Below are 21,319 nucleotides of genomic sequence, written 5' to 3' on the forward strand. Positions count from 1 at the left end.
ATCGTGTTGTGATTAGGTTTTTAAATATCATTATTGTGGCATATTCAGAATCCTCTGGCAGTTCTCTAATTCCCATTAGAAATTTTCATGCATTTGGAATGACCTGTGAAATGCCTATTTACCCTTGCATAAGTATGGCTATAATTTCCTGATTGCATTATTAAAAAAAGGTTAACCCTTCCCAACTCTTTTTTGTTAGTATGTGCGGCTGTCATATGACACCAGACCTGAAGCCATCCTACAGCTTATGCTTAAAGAATGGCAGATGGAACTGCCCAAGCTTGTTGTTTCTGTTCATGGAGGGATGCAAAAATTTGAGCTTCATCCACGCATCAAACAATTGCTTGGTAAAGGCCTTATTAAAGCTGCAGTGACAACAGGAGCCTGGATTATAACTGGAGGAGTGAATACAGGTGAAGTCTTGACTCTAAATATACTTTCCACTTCACATGCACTTGAGACACCTGGATATCATCTCCGTATGACTATTTTGATGTCAAATTGGCATCAGTATGATTGCAGTCTGCATGGCCATGGGGACAGCAGGCATGGAATCATCAGGTGTCATGTTGGAAATGACATACATCCACATTGCCAGAAACTACCCCATATTTTCTGCCAACTAAAGTGGAGCTGCTTATGCTACAGATTCACAGAGAATAAAGCTACTGAAGGTGGTACCCATAATTGGCTTGGAAACTTGTGCTCCAGCTCAAAAATGTAGGAGTTGAAAAGGTGCCCTTCATGATGATCTGATTGATAATTGAATTTTGGATAAGCAGGCTATGATGTGACACATTGGAACTGTTTCATAAGAAATGCCTTGTTTCAATCCTGCAAGCTTTTGAACTCGGGCATTGTTGAGGGTGTAAAATGCTTACTTTAAGAGTGTGGGTTATAGAAGCACTTGCACACATTGACAGATACGCATTTTAGGCTCGGTTTCTTTTGGAGAGCCCGTTCATGTCATCAGGATTTGTTTGTAATTAGGAAGGCTCAAAACTTAACTTTAGTGTTTACACATTTTTACAAGTCTTTCTATAATACAGTAAGGTAAAGGTAAAGGGACTCCTGACCATTAGGTCCAGTTGTGGCCGACTCTGGGGTTGCGGCACTCATCTTGCTTTATTGGCTGAGGGACCTGGCATACAGCTTCTGGGTCATGAGTAAGCCGCTTCTGGCGAACCAGAGCAGCGCACAGAAACACCGTTTACCTTCCCGCCAGAGCGGTACCTATTTATCTACTTGCACTTTGATGTGCTTTAGAACTGCTAGGCGAGCAGGAGCAGGGACCAAGCAATGGGAGCTCACCCCGTCGCGGGGATTCGAACCGCTGACCTTCTGATCGGCAAGTCCTAGGCTCTGTGGTTTAACCCACAGCGCCACCCGCGTCCTTATAATACAATAAACATCGGTCTTAAATGTATTTCAGTGCTAGTGTTATAGCATTACTTTGCCTTCTAAATTGAACAAAGTGGTTTTTGTTTTTGTTTTTGTTTTTTTGCTAAAGCATGATGTGTACTGAGCCATTGGGTTCTGTAGATATTTGCCACCAGTAGAACATACATTTAGTAACACTACAATATTCTTTGATCCTGAACAGGAGTTGCAAAGCACGTTGGTGATGCCCTCAAGGAACATGCCTCTCGATCATCTCGAAAGATTTGCACTATTGGAATAGCTCCTTGGGGAGTAATTGAAAACAGAAATGACCTCGTTGGGAGAGATGTAAGTTTGCCCATTTATTATTGTTGTGCTCTCAACTGTTTATGAAAAGAAGAAAATTCCTAAGTACATTAAGACTTTGAAGAGAATTATTCAATTCATGAAGTAAGGTTGTGATGTGAATAGGAAACTCTTTTTGTGAAATGGATGTCACATGAGGAAATTGTGCCCAAACCTAGCTATATAACTGTACAAACGTATACAAACAGTTGGGTGTGTTTCTGAAAGAATCTCAGTGAAATTAAAATAACAGCTTTAAAGAAACTCATTTAGTCCTCTTGTTTGTTTTTTGCTGGTTGGGGACAGCCATTTTGGGTGCCATGTTCCGTGTTCCCTGTCTCCTCAGTTCAGTTCCAGCTGTATCTCCCTGCCAGCCACACCATCTCTTCCCTTCCCTTCTCAGAGCCTCCCCATAAACTTGTCTGCAGAGAAGCTTCTTGTGAGGGAGCAGCACCATGCAGCATCATATCTCAATACTTAACAGCTGTTAAGTGGAAGGATCGGATCCTGCATGGTGCTCCTTCACGAGCAGCTTCCCTTGTGTGCAGAAAACTGTGATCTCCCCGCCAGCCACACCAACTCTCTGCCTCGCCTCTTAAGTTTTTCTGCCTCTGCCTTCCTACCCTAGTGTAGTTCTTACTGTGCTGCTGCTTCACAAGCAGCTTATATGCACACAAGTTAAGGGGAAGATCTGGTCCTACACACTGTGAGGCAGGAAAAAAGAAAACAAAAGAAAGGAGAAGGGGAGAGTTGGGTGTGGGGTGGCGAAAATGCTGGGCTGAGGAAAGGAGCCAGAATGACTGTACACAACCAGCAAAAAACAAGAAGATGACTAAATGACTTTCTTTAAAGCTGTTACTGTATTTTATTTTTGCTGAGATCATTAAGGAAAGTAATTCTCTCAGAGGTGAGGGGGCGGTTATGAGCCATGGATTTTTTTTGTCATTTCTTCTTGGTCAGGAAAACACTGGGGTTTTCCTTTTAGGAACAATTGAAATCAGTGGTTTGCTATGTGAATGCTCACCTAATGAACTAATTCTGGGGAGCAGATTGTGTTTGCAAAATGGGACCTGCATACATAGGCATGTCAGAATCAATCCAGTCTACTTAAAAACAACCCTGTCTGGAAACTTGGAAAACCTCAGTCTTTCAATGAGATATTTTAGAGTAAAAACCATCCTAGCAATGATCTTTGGTTGCTTTTTCCTTGCCGTGTGCTTACCTCATTGTGATTTTAAAGAATAAAGAATCCCAATTATGAATAAGATTAATGTGTTGATACTTCCTGGTATTACAACTTGCTTTATATGGGAATGAAGCAGAAATCTGCAGCTGATGAATAAACAGATCGTTGGCAATTGGCAAATGAAAAGGGAATTTTGAAGCCTGCTACATTTGGGGGGGGGGAGGGAATCAGGTTTATATCCATGCGAAGGTCTTTTTGTTTTGTTTTCTGTTTAGGTTGTTGCTCCATATCAAACCCTGCTGAATCCTTTGAGCAAACTTAACGTCTTGAATAATCTTCATTCCCATTTCATACTGGTGGATGATGGGACAGTTGGAAAATATGGAGCAGAAGTGAAACTACGAAGAGAACTGGAAAAAACAATTAACCTGCAAAGGATCCATGCACGTATGTGTGGACCATGATTAACTAATTATGTGGTGTTGGCCCTTTTTGTTCTATATGCAGTGTGGGGGTTGGAACTTAAGCTTGTAAAAAGTTGTCTTGACTTGCATTATTTAGGAAGGGAGCTGGGATTGCAGGTTTCACTGCTTCCCCATATAGAAATTTAACTGCCGCTAGAAAAATAGCAAGTGGAGGAGTGCTGATTTTCTCTTTACCGGGGCTTGGATTATTAAGGATAATTGAAAGATGCACTCTCCACCCTGCCACTAGAAGTAGTACCTTCCAGGAAAAGCTTTACTACTTCATTTGATTCTCCTGGATGCATTTTTTTATTATTATGATTGACTTCCCATCATTCTGCATTGCCACTATCATGGTAGTTTAATGAAATCTAGAGTAATCCCAATATAACCAATGGTTAAAAACCAGTTAAAAACAGTAGAATAATGTAAGCATATAGTAGTAAGAAAATAATTTCAACCAATGTTTAGACTTGGGTAAATAAAAATATATTATTTGCCTAGTGCTGAAAAAGGCATAATAGCACCAGATGGGACTCCTGAGAAGAATTCAGGAATTGGGGGTAAACATTAAAGGGGAGTAGGTGATCTTTTAGAAATCTGAGTTTTAAAATAAGATATGTTCCCTCTGGCTTGTTCTGGTCAGTGGTATTTTTGGCCAGTAGATTTTTTTCAGAAATTCTCAGAGGCAGGTCCCTGAACAATATGTTGCAGTAGTCTTAAGTTGGATATGACTCGGAAATGCATAATTGCTTAGGCCTAGGGGTAGGGCAATCTGTGACCTTCCAGATCCCATCAGCCCCAGCCAGCAAGGCCAATGGTCAAGACTGATGGCAGTTTAGTCCAGCAACATCTGGAGAGCCGCAGGTTCACAATCTGTGGCCTAGGCTGTCTTTGCACAAGAGGAGTCACAGCTGGTTGTCCAGCCTTAACTATTGAAAGGGGCTTCATGCCACAGGTGCCATCAACATCGAGAGATGGGGCCAGATGTAACAATAGCCACAGGCTGTGAGTCTGATCCTTTAGGGTGCAGTCTTGTCAGGAATACCCCCCCCCCCAATCCAATGCATCACACACCAATATCTCTGCTTAAACTGTATTTCATTCCTTTTGAGATTGAATTCTCTAATCGGTTTCAGACATAATAAAGGTGCACAGCAAATAATAAGTGTGAGTGATTTGCACTTCTAGTCTTACTTGCACTCTATAACAACAGAAATTCTTCTCTCTTTGGGGGCAGAAGTTATTGTGAGCATGCAACCCTTAGATCTGTGTGTGAATAACATAAGGAAACCCTGACCTTTTTGTACTAATCTGTGTTGCGTCAGTCACAGATTAGCTGTTAAGTATCATTTGTACAAGCTGGATTCTGGGGAATATAGTACATCTACTCCCAAAATGTTTTTAAAACCAATGATCCTGTTTTGACTAGGAGTTGGTAAAGAGAAGCTTTGTAGTGCTTCCATATTCTGTATTTGTTGTAACTATGGGCTACATTTTTACTGTGTACAGTTATTATGTGTTTACAGTTTCTCTTCCATTTGTGTTTATGCTGACACAGTTGGCTGCAGTTTAATTAGGCCTTTGAAATGTGTAAACCACACTTTAGCCCTTGTGTATGATTAACAGTATTAAAATGTGTGCTACTCAGCCTCTTAAGTTGTTTGTGCAATAGAAGGAATAAGGTGAGTCTAATATTATGTTAGAGGGACGTGGGTGGCGCTGTGGGTTAAACCACAGAGCCTAGGACTTGCCGATCAGAAGGTTGGTGGTTCAGATCCCCGCAACGGGGTGAGCTCCCGTTGCTCGGTCCCTGCTCCTGCCAACCTAGCAGTTCGAAAGTACATCAAAGTGCAAGTAGATAAATAGGTACCGCTCTGGCGGGAAGGTAAACGTCATTTCCATGCACTGCTGGCCACATGACCCGGAAGCTGTATGCCGGCTCCCTCGGCCAATAAAGCGAGATGACTGGACCTAATGGTCAGGGGTCCCTTTACCTTTTTAATATTATATTAGAAATTTTGAGCAATATTTATGCTTAGCGCTGCTGAGGAAGATTAGTGTTTGGTGAAGATTTGTATGCATAGTTAAAATGCATTGCCCTTGAACTGCAGAGAATGATTTTTTTGTGTATTTTGTATTCACATTTTTAGTTCCCCAAAAGACCTTTCCAGTTCCTTTACTTTGGTAGGGCTGCCAGACCTGAAGCATTTAGTTTCTGCAGTGTGACTGTGTGTGCCTTCAAACCATCACCCTAGGCAGATGTTGAACAAATGTTTGATAAAGTCTGGTCAAATGTTCGATGAGTTCTTGGACTCATGGAGAGTTGCTGAATAAGATTTTCACGTGAACAGAGTGAGGAGCTTCAGTGCTTTGTATAGTCCATTGCCCCTTCCCATGACGAGTAGAAAAACTGTCCAAAACAGTCAAAACCATGAAATAAATTGTATAAAATATCAAATCCTGCAATTCTGCTTAATTTATACAGACTGCATAATTGAGCTTTTCGTTGCAGGGCTTAGCTTAGCATTTTTAAAGAATAACACTTCGGTTCTTGATATAGAAAGCCCTGTGAGTAGCTCCAGTTCTTTATAAACATTTTTTGAGTATAAGTCATTCTTTCCGAGTTGAGTTTTAATGAACTATGCTGTGCTTATTCTGAAAAAGACATAATGAAAAAAGAACTGCATTTTTTTTTTTTTACCTCTTTTGTCTAGGAATTGGCCAGGGTGTCCCTGTGGTTGCACTCATATTTGAAGGTGGCCCCAATGTTATCCTCACAGTTTTGGAATACCTTCAGGAAAACCCACCTGTGCCAGTGGTGGTTTGTGAGGGGACTGGCAGAGCTGCAGACATCCTAGCTTATGTATATAAACAAACAGAAGAGGGAGGGTAAGTATAGGAAGCTGCCTTCTGCTGAGTCAGAACATTGGTCCATGTAGCCCAGTATTGTCTTCTCAAAGTAGCACCTGTCCAAGGTTTTTCCCCACCCCCTCTTGCTACTTGAGATCTTGCTGGGGATTAAACCTGAAACCTTGCCCTCTAACTCCTGAGTCACACCCCCTCCCCTTGATGGGAAGAATACACATGGTTGCGTGTTTCAATTGATTCTTGTTTCATCTCAGGAATATTCCCGATGGAGCAGAACCTGAAGTCATTTCAACCATCAAAAAGACATTTAATTTTGGTCAGAGCGAGGCAGTTCATTTGTTCCAGACCTTACTGGAGTGCATGAAAAAAAGAGAACTTGTGAGTAAATCTCTGCATACTATACCACGACAATAGGGTTGTGTAGTAACACTCTTTAGCATTATACTTTTCTAAATAAATGTTTGATTAATCACACTAGCTATGAAAAATTAAAATAGACCAGCCTTCCCCCATTCCTCCACACCTTCCTCCAGAGTCTGCCATCCTAGGGCCAAGCCCCAAGGCCCCAAGGGAGCAATGACAATAACTTAGTTGGATGCAACCCCACAAGTTGATGCTATGTCTGAGCTGAGCCTCGTTTCTTTTTAAAAAATATGTTTACGCTTTCCTTTTTTCCATAGGGTTTATATTTGTTTTTTGACTTTCAGTCAAGATCCAAAGCTCTGTCCAAAGATCTGTGTTGTACCTGCAGATCTTGAATAAGTGTTTTATCAAAACCAATGGAGGTTTTCAAAAACCAAACATAATGCCAGTCCATTGTGTGACGATAACATATTGTGAACTCTGGAGTAGGTTTCGGCTTTCAGACTCCCTATTTGTCTCATGTGTTACAATTCCCTCTCTTCTTGGTTTTTGACAAGCTCTCATTTGCTGATACATCTGAATTAGCAACTTAAATTTTGTGATTGCTATGCAATTGCTATTTGATTCTGTGATTCTGATTTCTAGCACTGGCTTGCAAGGCAAACACAAACCATGTCCTGTGATTCATTTGAAACAGCAAAGTATCGTGTTTTCTTGTTTCAAACAAAGAAAGGATGGAGGGAATTGTTATATAAAAATTCAGACCTAACTGCAGGCTCATGCATATAAAGCTTTGGTTATATTTGAACCACTCCACTGCAAGATGAACACTGCAACCCATAGATGTCTTTGACTGGACTTAACCGTCCAGGGGTCCTTTACCTTATCTTTACCTTAAATGCTTGTCAATGTGTGTAAATTTTAATTATATTGATGCGTTGTGAGGCACATGGCATTAACTTTTCTTTGAATTGGAATTTGCTAAGCTTTAAATGGTGGTATCTGAATTACATGTGTAATAGTAGTATATTAGTACAGTTGTTAACTGTAGAATAGTACTGCTGGTTATTAACTGCAGTTAATTATTCTGCAGTTTCCTTATATGGTTTTAGAATTCTGTATATGCAACAGCAGATTATTTTAATGCATTTTCTTTAGTTCTGTTATGGTTTATGGCTAGACAAATGAACTGTTACAAATCAACCATATGTAAAGGAACTATTATGAGATTGAAAACTCCCCCCCTCCCAATATAATTTTCAAAACCAGATCACTGTGTTCCATATTGGATCTGATGAGCATCAAGATATTGATGTTGCAATCCTTACAGCGCTGCTAAAAGGTGAGTTTTTGACCTTAAAAACGTCTCATAATTAAGCATGCACTGATTGTTTTTGGGGTGGGGACGATGGGCTTTCTGATTGGACTGATGGGAGTTGTAGTCACTCAGCATCCTTGGAGCACCAGGTTGCCTACCACTGGTTTGCATAGTGTCGTCTCATCCTACATAGCCATTCAATATAGCTTTGTGATAACTTCATAAAACTCTTCCAAAGTGAGTCCACTGCTTTCTGGATCTGAATAGGCAGACAATTTCTCTCCTTTTCACAGTACCATCCAAAATATTACTGGGGACATTGTTGTGGTTATATTATTATTATTATTATTATTATTATTTGATTTATATACCACCATTTATCAGAAGATCTCAGGGCGGTGTGCAACATAAAGAACATGTTTTAATGAAGCATAATAATAGAAACACAATACAAACCATAATAATAGACAGCATGATCAGTCCTGCCTCACACACACATTTAACAGGCCGTAGATTATTTAATAGCTGAAGGAATGTTTTTTGCCTAGCACCTAAAGACATGTAATGATGGTTGCCGGTGAGCCTCTCTGGGGAGAGTATTCCACAGATGGGAAGCCACCACAGAAAAGGCCTCTTCTTGTGTTGCCACCCTCTGAATCTCTCGGGAAGAGGAGGACATAGAGAAAGGTCTTGGTTGACAAGCAGGGCCCAGGTCAAGTAGCATGGTGAGAGGTGGTTCTTAAGTATTGAGGTCCTGAGCGATTTAAGGCTTTATGGGTCAACACCAGCACTTTGAATTGGGCCCAGAAACTGACTGGCAGCCATTGCAGTTGGGCCAGGATCAGTGTTATATGCCCAAAGCATCTTGTTCTGGTGAGCAGTCTGGCCACGGAATTTTGCACCAGCTGAAGTTTCCAAACTGTCTTCAGAGGCAGTCCCATGTATTACTCATTGCAGTAATCCAACCTAGTGGTTACCAGAGCTTTGGCCAGAGAAGTTAGACTATCCCTGTTCAGATAGAGGCATATCTGGCCACCAGCCAAAGTTGACAGAAGGCACTCTGCTTGGCAGGGGGTTGGACTCGATGGCCCTTGTGGTCTCTTCCAACTCTATGATTCTATGATTCTATTCTACTCCACGCCACCGGGTGTTACTTCCTTCTCCTTAAGAGGGAGTGTAACTCCTTCAAGAACAGGCAGTCTCCCCTCCATCCAGTCTAGGGAACTACCCACTAACAATTGACATAAGCTTTCACAAATTCTGCCCTTTCCAGCTCAGCTTTAGTAATAAGCCACAATCTGTAGCACTCTAAAAGAGGGCATATCTTTTTTCCAGCAGATATGTTCTATTTTACCATGAATTGTATAGGCTGTGCATTACTTCCCTAGCATAAGGTAAGGCATGAAATCAGCTGAAAATAAGAGTTTTATGGTGAACAGGTTTGAATCTGTTTTCTGTGTTTGTTTTCTAGGCACAAATGCTTCTGCGTTTGACCAGCTTGTCCTTACACTTGCGTGGGACAGAGTTGACATTGCCAAAAATCATGTTTTTGTTTATGGACAGCAGTGGCTGGTATGTAGACATGGTTGTTCATAGCGGTGACTTGTTAATAAGATGTTGAATTATTGTTAAGGAATCGTCTGTCAAAACCATAATGCTCTGGTGTAGACAGAAAGCTTCCTGATCACCTAATCATACAGTCTCAGACACTCTGCCTTTCCCTCTCCTGTGCAAATTGCCCCCTTTCCCTGTTTGGAGCAAATTATATTTTGCAGACAACTGTACTTAGTGTGAAGATGAGTACTAAGAGCATAATGTGAACCAGCAAGGTGCTCAATAATCACGTTGCAAGGTGATTGAGCAGGTGTGGTTGCCATGCAACTTCAGACACTCTTGGATCTCACTAGTAATTTAGGCCCCTTTCAATCTGGTTTCTGATCTGGATTTGGCACTAACACTGCTTTCGTTGGGGAGAAGAACAAGGAAGTGCAGCCCTGTTAGCTCTTCTGGATTTCTCTGTGCTGTTTGTTATGATTAATAGTGGTATCCATTTAAACTAAGTGTCTGTGGTGGGGATCATGAGCATTTCACTGCAGATACAACTTTCAGACTTCAGTTGGCACAAAATAAAGTTCCTTGATGCAGAATTCAATCTCTTAAGAGGTGTCCAGATGCATAAGGAACAAAACAACTTTCCAAAATATATAGTAGACTTTGGCATACTAGTTTTCTCAATTCTCATATTATTTCAATTTAAGGATTGTCTTTATTTCTTCAGGTTGGGTCTTTGGAACAAGCTATGTTAGATGCCCTTGTGATGGATAGAGTTGCCTTTGTGAAACTTCTTATTGAAAATGGAGTGAGCATGCACAAATTCCTTACAATTCCCAGACTGGAAGAACTTTACAACACTGTAAGTGGATACTTATTCTTATTTTTATTATTGTTATTAATTACACCCATTAGTTACTTTTTTGCCATGTCAACAGAGTGATTTGCAGTATTTTAAAAGCAAGAAACCCCATATACATACATTAAAACCAACATTTTAAAAAAACTACAATGAAATATCCCATCTACATGAAAAGGCAATAGAGAATTAAAAGCCAAGTGCCCAGTTAAAAAGGAATTGGTTTTGCCTGGCACCTAAAGATATTCAATGATGGCACCAGATGAGCCTTTCTGGGAAGAGCATTCCGCAAGCAGGCAGCCACCTGTTTTCATGTTGCCACCCTCCAGATCTTCATGGAGAGGGCACACAAAGATGATGATCACAGGGTTCAGGTCGGTTCATATGTAGAATAAATTTAGCAACAACAATTCTCTTAAGATTCCCAAGTTGTATTTTGATTTCATTTATAATTTCCATATAAAAACATGCATTCAAAGTGAAATACTGTTTGAGATTGATTTGGGGAACAATTGAAGGAGGTGTTTAATGGAAGGTTGCCATTTTTATATCAGTAACGGTACAGAATTTTAGGTGTAAAGCATGAGCCTTCATTCTGATTGTGCAAGCTTTTGGAGCACACATTGAAGAAAATAATATTATTATCCTGCATTCAAGAGCTGATCTCAACCAGCTTATGATGATGGCATTGAATTTACCTGTGGAAATTGAAATGCCGGTTGCATCTTTTGGATATAAATAAGTTTATAGGGAATTTTTAATTACGTCCGCCTCTTGATGCTGTTGAAGTGTATGCTGCTGTTGCTAATTTTGCTGTCTGGTCTTTGACCACAATAAAGATTTATTGATTGCATCCTTTGGAAGGGCCAAATAGTTGACATTTCTTTCACAAGGCTAAAAAGTGATAAAATCTAGCTCAAGAGAAATGAGTGTGTTTTGACACATCAGAGGACTGAGAAATTAGATTCAAGCGATGCTAGACAAATTAAGGAAGGGAGCCAGTAGTTGCAAACCCTCCTCACACTTTAGATGATTAGCCCCAAAATTATTGAGGAGAAAGACTAGGAGGGAAATTAACAGCTGCTACTGGAGCTTTGCTCTGCCAGTTACTGCCTTATTTTGGGTTATGGATTAAACCCTTAGGGAAGGATGGACATCTCTTACTGATTCACAGGATTCTTCTAAGTGAAAAATACAAAAAAGCTGTTAATTATCAAAAGTTCAGTTTTTATTTTCATGTTTGCAGGAAAGCATAGTCTTTATGCCTGGTGAAAGCTTTGGTTAGGTAGAGCTGTTCTAGAAGTATAGCAAATTAAATTGTTATAGTTCTTCTCTTGGTTTTTCTAAAGCAGCAGTCAAATTATTTAATCATGTAGAAGATAGTGCTTCTGTTTTAATTTTAAAAAAATCTGAGTTTTGTAGAACCTGGATAATTGAGAAAACAACAACACAATTTTGCAATCTGTCATTCTACTGCTTTGTTTTGTCACATGCCTCAGTGTATCTAAAAGTCTGCATTCTTCTCTTCTACATCAAGAAACAAGGCCCAACAAATCCAGCACTGCTTCATCTTGTTCGAGATGTCAAACAGGTAGGGCTCTTGTTAAAATACTTCAACATCTCTAGATGCACACAAACAAGAAACTACGTTTTCATTCCCCTTCTCATATAGTCATTTTACTAACAACATTTTAAGCACTTACTGTGGTGTGTCTAGTGGAGAACTTGCTTTCGGGTAATTTAAGAATTTTAGAACGTCATTCACTAAAAAATGGGTGCACTTTGCTTCATGTTCAAATGGATGCTTGTCCGTAGCTACATATTGCTTCATGTCCTTTCTGTGTTTGAAGGAAACCAAGGACCTCATGCACAGAAGGAGGAACGGCATGTCAGTGTTTGTAAAAAGCAAAAAAAGGAGGAAAAGGTTCTGACCTCCCTTTGTCTCCTCAGCCTGGTCCTCGGACCCTTGTCAGCATAAAAGAGTCCAGAAGAATATCTTTGCAGAGTTTTATTCTCATAGGTCTTTGTGCAAAACACGAATGAATAACTATACACACCAGCACCAACCAACCCAAACACCAGCCTCCGCTGCAAACTAACATTTCTCACTTATATATACAACCTGCTGCAGGCCGCTGAGTCATGCTGACCCAGCTTTATTCGCATTAAAGAAACAGCGGCCATTTTAGCCGTGACACGGCATGCATCTGGGCTGCTCCAGATACTCATAGTTTATTGTTGCACCTAAATTGAGATGTGGAGTCACTTTGTTAGTCCATGTTGCCCAACTAGCAGTGACTTTGCACTATATGCCAAGGTGTCTTTCCCTGGGGAGTGCTTGGGGCTGAACACAGAACCGCTTTTTGCAGAATGACATCATGTGATACAGAGATTGCAGCATGTATTAGTGCTAAGTTAAAACTGTCTTGTCCCCAGGGAAACCTTCCTCCCGGATATAAACTCACTTTGATCGATGTGGGGCTTGTTGTGGAATATTTGATGGGAGGAACCTACAGATGCACCTACACACGAAAACGCTTCAGAGTGATATACAACAGTCTCAGCGGCAGCAATCGGGTATATGGTTTCTTTTTTTCTTTTTGAAGTCATGCATAAAAGGTAGTATTTAACCTCTTTAAACAATTCAGTTAATGCAAAATAACAGCAGCTCATTTCTTAGAAGGGTGTTTCTCCTAAGATCTTTAGAGTGTTTTGTGTACTTGGAACTGTACAAATGTATGTATGTCTGCATCTGTCTCAAGACAATGGAGTACGCTGCCTGGGTGTACTAAACTGCATAGTAGTTGTCATGGATTGGTTAGACACAGGAATGGTGGTAGGAACCAGCTTGAGAACCACCAAGGGAAGAAGGCTCAGAATACAGGGAGTGGTGGTGGGACGACGATGAGTGGTCAGAGAGAGAAGACAGTGAAGAGGAGGTGTCGGGAGCTGAAGATGTAACAGGGCTTGGTGAGGTAGGAGAGTCTGTGAAACAGAGAAGTCGGGAATCAGAGGCTGAAGCTGAAGCAGATGAGTGGAAGAAGGGAGGTCAAGAGGCAGAGATGAGTCACGCTTGTTAAGAGTCACGGGTTTCTTCTCCTGCTGCGACAAGCTCCCCCCCCCCCCCCCCGACTCCTAGAACCAGGAGAGACATGAAATGGGAGGAAACCTGGAGAGGAGGAGACATAGACGGCAGGGACCTTTAGTCTTGGTAACTGATTTCGTGGAATAAGACCTACAGGGAATGAGCTGCTCTGCTCCTTAGGCCTGTCACTCAGCCAAGTCTGTGGAGATAATGTTTTTTTTTTCCTAATAAAGAATTAGTTCTGACTTTGAACTGTGCAATTTACTGGTCTGCTTTCTCTGTGACAGTATCAATAGTAATATACTGGACATGATCCAGCTGCACTTAAGTGCTTCGATTTTTGCTGGATTGTGCCCAAAGCATTTTGGATTATTATCTCAACAAATATTAAAAGAATATTGCAGGGTGGGCCACTATCATTCCAACATTGTAGATGGGGATTGAGTCTGAGAGACCTTGAACTGCCCTAGAGGTTTCCAGGAAGCCTGTAATCGACATGAGAGTCAAACTGAGACTCTTCACAGCTTATATTCTCGCCACTACGCAAAAATAAACTACTTTGCCTTGGCTATATACAAATATTTATGGTTTTGTCCTTCAGATAATGAGTTGCTGTGTATCTCAATGATTTCACATAATTCAGGCACTTACTACATTATAATCATGTTTTTCTGTTTCCTCACCACCAGCGGTCTGGGCGAAATGCTTCAGGCAGCACCCCTCAATTGCGTAAAAGCCACGAACCTTTTGGTAACAGGGTGGATAAGAAAGAGAAAATGCGGCATAATCACTTCATCAAAACTGCCCAGCCTTACAAACCAAAGGTATGAGGCACACAGCTGCCCTTGAAGGAGATGAAGTTGGAACAGGGCTCTTGTTTTCGTGATGTGATCTTGGCATGTACGGAGGTGTATATAAATAGTGCATTGTACTGTACTTCTTGTAACAGCCTTTAAAGCACACATGCCATAATTGAAATTGGAGTTGCAGAAGTGATACAGATAATCACTATAATTGTAGCAATTCCTTTTCTGACACATGCAAATAAGCTGAGAAATTTCAAGAGCTAAATGAAAGTTCCTTATCTCTGATTTTGTGGCCGTGGAACCTTGCTTGTATTTCCCTCTTTTGCTTCGGAGATGTTCACATGGCATTTCTTTATAGCAAGGTTCTCTCTCAGGCTAAAATTATCTTATTTGTGGGTGGAGCTGCTAATTTGGATACTTTTCTTTATGATATATTACTTCGGTCATTTTGGTGCCTTTCTTTGAATGATTCTTACCTGAAATAATATCTTACTGGTGAGTTTTTAACAAATATCTGATGTCTGAGTATCACATTTCACTGTTGTGTTTTCTCTTTAAACTTTATAATTCTAGCTGCCCTTGTAAAACCTTTAAATGACTACCTTTTTTTTAAAGGCCGATAACACTTCAGAAGAAGGAAAAAAGAAGCAAACCAAAGATGACATAGTAGATATTGATGATCCAGAAACGAGACGCTTTCCTTACCCTCTGAATGAGTTGTTACTGTGGGCAGTACTAATGAAGAGGCAAAAAATGGCTCTTTTTTTCTGGCAACATGGTGAAGAATCCATGGCGAAAGCCTTAGTGGCCTGCAAGCTATATCGTTCAATGGCCTATGAATCAAAACAAAGTGACCTTGTTGACGATACCTCGGAAGAACTGAAACAGTATTCAAAGTAAACATTCTATTTTGTTAAAATCCTTAAGACAAATTTCAGCTTCTTGTTTCCTAGTAGTTGCTAGAAGCTAATGCTGAAGATGCAGAAATCGAAGAATGTCAGGTTGGGCTTTTGTAGATGATGGAGTTTAACCACAGTGCCATATGCAGTTTTTTTCTGTTCATTTCCCATAGCTGTTATCCACTCACCCTTTTTGTCTGTTCTGGCTGGTTAATTACAATCTCCTACTAGCTTTTCTAAAATTGCAAATCCTTTTTAAAAGCCTGAATTATTTTTGTTCTGGTTAGATGTCACTTCCTGAAATCCAGCAACAGATAACTGGTCCAGGGAAATCTTGGGTATAGATGCAGAAGAATGCATCAGGTACGCCTTTTAACTCACTCAGAGTAACAGGGAAGTGCTGAGATGAAACCAGTTTTCTTTTTGGCCATACAGAGCTGTATCCACAGGTGTCTCTCTTACAACAGTACTAAGCAGGTGCTTCCATTCAGTTCAGGAGGTTCAGTGTTTGAAGTCTAGTATGGGTGAAAGAATTGGCATATTTAATATGTTTGTGCATCTTTAACATTGTATGTCTTGTGATTTTTGCCCCCCACAGTGAGTTTGGGCAGCTGGCAGTTGAGTTATTGGAACAGTCATTCCGACAAGATGAAACTATGGCTATGAAGTTGCTAACTTACGAGCTAAAAAACTGGAGTAATGCCACCTGCCTTAAACTAGCAGTGTCTTCACGGCTTCGCCCTTTCGTAGCTCATACTTGTACACAAATGTTGTTGTCTGATATGTGGATGGGAAGGCTGAACATGAGGAAGAATTCATGGTACAAGGTAACTATAGATAATACCTTCCTTGGAATCCATTTTTGCTGTTATTTTAGTAATGTTTAAGTGAAAGGGATATGTTGAAAGCATAGTCATGCAAAGTTTTTTTTTCACTGTAATCTTTATGTAGGCTAAGCAAAACAGCTCTTTAACATAATCAAAGTGAGAGGTGATACTGGAATGAACAATAACTTTTTTTTGATGCTTTATTATCTTTTTTAAAAAAGGTACAGAAATGTAGAAGGCAGAAACCAGGCAAGTAGTCCTTAACCAGAGGTGGATACTTAGATCATCATGAGAACTAATCTACTACTAAAAATGTAGTGGTGAAACATTAACAGACTGAAACCCCCTTGTAAAATTGAAATGTCATTATGCTTTCTACGGGTAGTAAAGTAAAATTTGATGTAGAAACTTCATGTTTATATTTTAGTAGCTGAAGCTGAGCAAGTGAGAAGGCTTAACAGAATTCAGACAAATCAGCAGGATGTGAGTGGGTGTAGGTTTTCAGAATGGCATATGTCAAGTAAGCCATATAGTCTGGATTAACAATAAGAGGTGTGTTTCTCTTTGTATACTGCACTGAAAATTTGCCCCACTACGTTAGAATATAATAAGAAAATTATTATGTAAAAGTGCTGTGTTGATACAGACCATCCTTAAACATCATTTTAAAGTATGATGTGCTGTTGTCTGTCTTGTGTTCCAATTTCTCATCTCTAACTTGCTTTGCTAGTCAACTAAGAGTAACACTCATTTTATGAAGGTGGGTGGCTGGGTGTGCTTCAGAATCTATGATTCTTCGATGGCATTAGGAAGATATGCCTTCTGCAGCCTCTACACAGTCTAATACTGATAAAAGCATTAGGATGAGGGGTAGAAATCTATTTGAGCACATTTTGTCTAACAACTTTTTAGAAATTGCAGATATTTTTCCCTCAAGAATATTATGGAATGTTCTATGTGTATCTGTAGTAGTTAAAAAAAAAATTAAAACCTAATCATTCTTCTACATCTTTTACTTGCTACCTGACAGATTTTGCTGAAATGTGGGAGAGGGCGGAAGAGGGGACTTCTGTGTGCTGGATAGTTCTGGTTTTTTTTATTTTATTAGAAAAATGTGTTAGTGATTGGGAAGTACTTTTTCTTAATAATTTGATGTTCACATCTTACAGGTAATATTGAGCATCTTACTTCCCCCTACCATACTAATGCTAGAATACAAAACCAAGGCAGAAATGTCCCATATTCCGCAGTCTCAAGATGCACATCAAATGACTATGGAAGACAGTGAAAACAACTTTCAAAACATAGCGGAAGAGATACCAATGGTAATTCTACACACAAACACTAACACGTTTTTAACAATGAAGACTAACTTACTCTCATACATGATTTTAAAATGTGTTATTTTAATGTTAGGAAGTGTTTAAAGAAGTAAGGGTCTTGGACAGTACAGAAGCAAAGCATGACATGGAGGCAACAGTAAAACCCAAGAGGCTTCCCATTACGCGAAAGTTTTATGCCTTCTATCATGCACCAATAGTGAAATTCTGGTTTAACACGGTGAGTTTTTTGTTTCTATGTTTTGTTTTGGAAAAAGAACTCTTTTTTGAAAAAAACAACAACTACTTTTCTTAATATTTATTTTCAACATTTTACTTTTTATAGTTGGCCTACTTAGGATTTCTGATGCTTTATACATTTGTGATTCTTGTGAAAATGGAAGAGCTGCCCTCAATTCAAGAATGGATTGTCATTGCATATATTTTCACGTTGGCTGTTGAGAAGATTCGTGAGGTATATTTGCATTTGTAACGTGCTCTTTAATGCAGAAGAGGATTTAAATATACTTTCAAGAGTCAGCATAAATATGCTGTGCAAAACTTGTTGCCCTCCAGATGTTCTTGGCCTACAACTCCCAGGATCCCTAGCTAGCAGGACCAGTGGTCAGGGATGATGGGAATTGTAGTCTCAAAACATCTGGAGGGCTGAGGTTGAGGAAGCCTGTGGTAGGGTATTGATGCAGTACTCGTTTTCTGCAAGTCATATGTTGTAAATTGAGGGCTTGCCACATGCTCTTTCCTCTTCCATTTTGTTGGATTCAAATTCCTTTCTCTGTTTATTAGCTTTTAGCATGATGAATGCAAGCCAGAGTCCCTCATTACTGTAGTTCAGGCATAGGCAAACTCTGGCCTGCCAGATGTTTGGGACTACAATTCCCATCATCCCTGACCACCGGGTCTTGTTAGCTAGGAATGTTGGGAATTGTAGTCCCAAACATCTGGAGGGCCGGAGTTTGCCTATGCCTGCTGTAGTTCATGGAACCACTTCCTACCATGGCTTCAGTCTTTGATTTACATTAAACTTTGATGTATGTACATAACTGCTACCTGCCTTTTAATGCCTTTTGATGTAAGACAAAATGAACTGTGCCCAATTTCTCATTATTTTTACAACAGATCTTTATGTCAGAGGCGGGCAAGATCAGTCAAAAGACTAAAGTGTGGTTTAATGATTACTTCAATGTCAGTGATACTGTAGCCATTATCACATTCTTCATTGGTTTTGGACTAAGATTTGGAGCACAGGGAAACTTCAGTGAAGATACTTACAATTCAAATTACGTTTTCGTTGCTGGAAGGCTAACTTACTGCCTGAATATAATCTTTTGGTATGTGAGATTACTGGATTTTTTGGCTGTAAACCAACATGCTGGACCTTACGTCATGATGATTGGGAAAATGGTAAGCTTTTTTCCTACCAAAATTTAAATTGTGTTGTGTGGGATGATGATGATTAATATTCCACCCGATACTCGGAGGTCTCAGGGTGGCTCACAGAATAAAATCAAAATATAAAAACACAAAATACATAATCAGAATGAAAACAACAACCCAATGAACCCCCTCCCCTCCAAAAAAAACCACATTTTAAAAGGGCATAGGATGTCAATCAGATCAACCAAAGGCCTGGTTAAAAAGGAATGCTTTTTGCTTGGCACCTAAAGGTATATAATGAAGGTGACAGGCGAACTTCCCCGGGGAGAGCATTCCATAGACAGGGAGCCACTGCAGAGAAGGCCCTGTTCTCATGTTGCCACCCTCCAGACCTCTCGAGGAGGAGGCACATGAAGAAGGGCCTCAGAAGATGATCTCATGGTACAAGTGGGTTCATATGGGAAGAGGTGGTCCTTGAGATATATTTTATTTGCAAACATTTCAGAAGTGTTGTATTTTATGGTCATGTGAAACAGGTATTCCACCAATAAAGATGGACAGCTGTGTATTGGTTTTTCTAAGGCAGTTTGCCTTAGGACAGGTGGAGAAAAACAAGAAGCCACCATGTTGGCATTTGGAGCATTTCACACCATATGATCAATTTGAAATATTGTAGCAGGAAGTTCCACAAGTTCTCCAGTACTCCACTGCTGTAGGCACTCAGACATTTACACAAAAAGTCTCTTTAAGCTTATTGGGAATTTAGGGAACTTAGCAGTTGCACACTGAAGTCACAGATACATACCGCTGTTTCAAAGACTGGCTGTCCCTAGGTGCTTGCAAAAGGGGGGAAATTAGCTGTGCCTCAGAGAAGAGCAGGAATCTTGCAGATGCATGTATCCGATTGGCTCAGATTGAAATGCATGCATCTGATTGGGGTGGGATGCTCTTCACAGTCTTGCCCTAATTCTAATGGAAGTTACAGTGCATTTCTGAGAAACTCAGAAGGGAAATAAAGTCAAAATGGAAGTTCAGAGCGGCCACTTGCCCTCCCTAAGCCACTCTTCCTGGAATTACGAATTATTATTATCATATCATATCATATCATATCATATCATATTAAAGTTACCCCTTGGGATGGGTGGAATGTAGAGATTATTGTGATTGGCTGTGCTGATGAATACTGGAGGTTCCCGACCCCTATGGTTGTAATTCATGGGCAGTCATTTAATTTTATCCTGATTCTAATTTTTAAGCTGTATTTTAATCAATTGTTTGATAGTGCTTTAATGTATTTTATATTTGATGTTAGCACCCTGAGCCTGTTATTGACCTGGGAGGGCAGGCTATAAATAAAAATTTACTTACTATCCAAAGGTGATTGACCAGTGGAGATGGACAAAAACAAGTCCAGAGTGCTTCTAAATGAGTTGAATATGAATGTCAGCAACAAAGAAGGGTTTGGGCTGTAGTTTGGAGGGCTTAAGTGAGGGCTCTCCGCTGTTTTAACTGTCTCTTAACTCTGTTTTAAACAGGTGGCCAACATGTTTTACATTGTAGTTATTATGGCACTTGTGCTGCTTAGTTTTGGAGTCCCCAGAAAGGCAATACTTTATCCTAATGAAAAACCATCCTGGGTTTTAGCAAGAGATATTGTCTTTCGGCCCTATTGGATGATCTTTGGTGAAGTTTATGCCTATGAAATTGATGGTAAGATATTTTTATTCCTTCTGTTTATTAGCAGACGAGGGGAACTTTTTCTTGTGTCTAAAGAGCACAGAGATGGGAGGGCTAATCTAGAATCTATATTTAATTCATAATGATTTTATTGCTTTATTGATATTTTTTTAAAAGTTTTTGGAGTTCAGCTGTGTTTTATCTAGATTGTTGTATTGTATGCCCCACAGAGTGTGATGAAGTGTTTCAAAAACCTTTCTAAATAAATAAAAATGAAAGGATTATTCTAATGTATGTAATATTAAGGTATTATTTTAAACCAGGGGGGAAAAAACCTAAAATAAAAAACATGTTTAAACAAATTTAAAATCTCTTTTGATTTTTAAAATTTTAGTTTTTCATCTACAGTGATGCATGTATTTGTTCAGAATATGAAAACAAAATTATTTTGGTAAACATGATTATATTATGGAAAAGTGGGATATACATTTAATAAATATGGAGGAAATTTATTTTATTGAAAAGCTTTATTTCTTTTTCATTTTGAAGGGCATGAACTGAAAGACAGTTCTTAACTGATTTAAATAAACTTTCCAGTTGCTGAGGTTGGAAGTTTGGGTATTTAACGCCCACAGACCTGTTTTATTCATAAATTTTCTGTTTAGGGCTAAGCTGTGCAGCGGCTTCTGCTACTTGTGTGTTGAAAAAGTACAGGTGATAATATTTTGTTGATGCGCTATAAAGAGCTTTGCTTCTAAGTAACAAGTAAACTGCTAAATCTTGTCAAAAATTTCTTTTTCTTTCCTTAATCTGCAAAGTATGTGCAAATGATTCCCAAACAATCATACCATGTGTTACTGGAGCATGGCTGACACCCTTCCTTCAGGCCGTCTACCTTTTCGTGCAGTACATTATTATGGTCAATCTTCTCATCGCCTTTTTCAAGTATGTTTTTCACGTTTTAAGTTGATATT

General features: G+C 39.6%; 1 protein-coding gene across 2 annotated transcripts in view; it reads left to right on the forward strand.

The window, feature by feature from the left end:
* TRPM7 (transient receptor potential cation channel subfamily M member 7) overlaps positions 1-21,319 on the forward strand; it is a 73,161-nt gene that overhangs the window by 30,851 nt on the left and 20,991 nt on the right. For both annotated transcript variants that reach the window (XM_083411755.1, XM_083411754.1), the window contains exons 5-23: positions 200-413; positions 1,604-1,728; positions 3,187-3,358; positions 6,093-6,267; positions 6,501-6,624; positions 7,879-7,951; positions 9,399-9,499; positions 10,206-10,340; positions 11,875-11,928; positions 12,774-12,914; positions 14,112-14,246; positions 14,844-15,124; positions 15,726-15,954; positions 17,124-17,279; positions 17,371-17,514; positions 17,620-17,748; positions 18,411-18,695; positions 20,204-20,378; positions 21,164-21,290. In XM_083411755.1, the coding sequence (XP_083267881.1) occupies positions 200-413; positions 1,604-1,728; positions 3,187-3,358; positions 6,093-6,267; positions 6,501-6,624; positions 7,879-7,951; positions 9,399-9,499; positions 10,206-10,340; positions 11,875-11,928; positions 12,774-12,914; positions 14,112-14,246; positions 14,844-15,124; positions 15,726-15,954; positions 17,124-17,279; positions 17,371-17,514; positions 17,620-17,748; positions 18,411-18,695; positions 20,204-20,378; positions 21,164-21,290 (2,975 nt within the window). The remainder of the gene's footprint in view (positions 1-199; positions 414-1,603; positions 1,729-3,186; positions 3,359-6,092; positions 6,268-6,500; positions 6,625-7,878; positions 7,952-9,398; positions 9,500-10,205; positions 10,341-11,874; positions 11,929-12,773; positions 12,915-14,111; positions 14,247-14,843; positions 15,125-15,725; positions 15,955-17,123; positions 17,280-17,370; positions 17,515-17,619; positions 17,749-18,410; positions 18,696-20,203; positions 20,379-21,163; positions 21,291-21,319) is intronic.

Source organism: Podarcis tiliguerta (assembly GCF_965153285.1).
Source record: "Podarcis tiliguerta genome assembly, chromosome: 14".
Taxonomy (NCBI): Eukaryota; Metazoa; Chordata; class Lepidosauria; order Squamata; family Lacertidae; genus Podarcis; species Podarcis tiliguerta.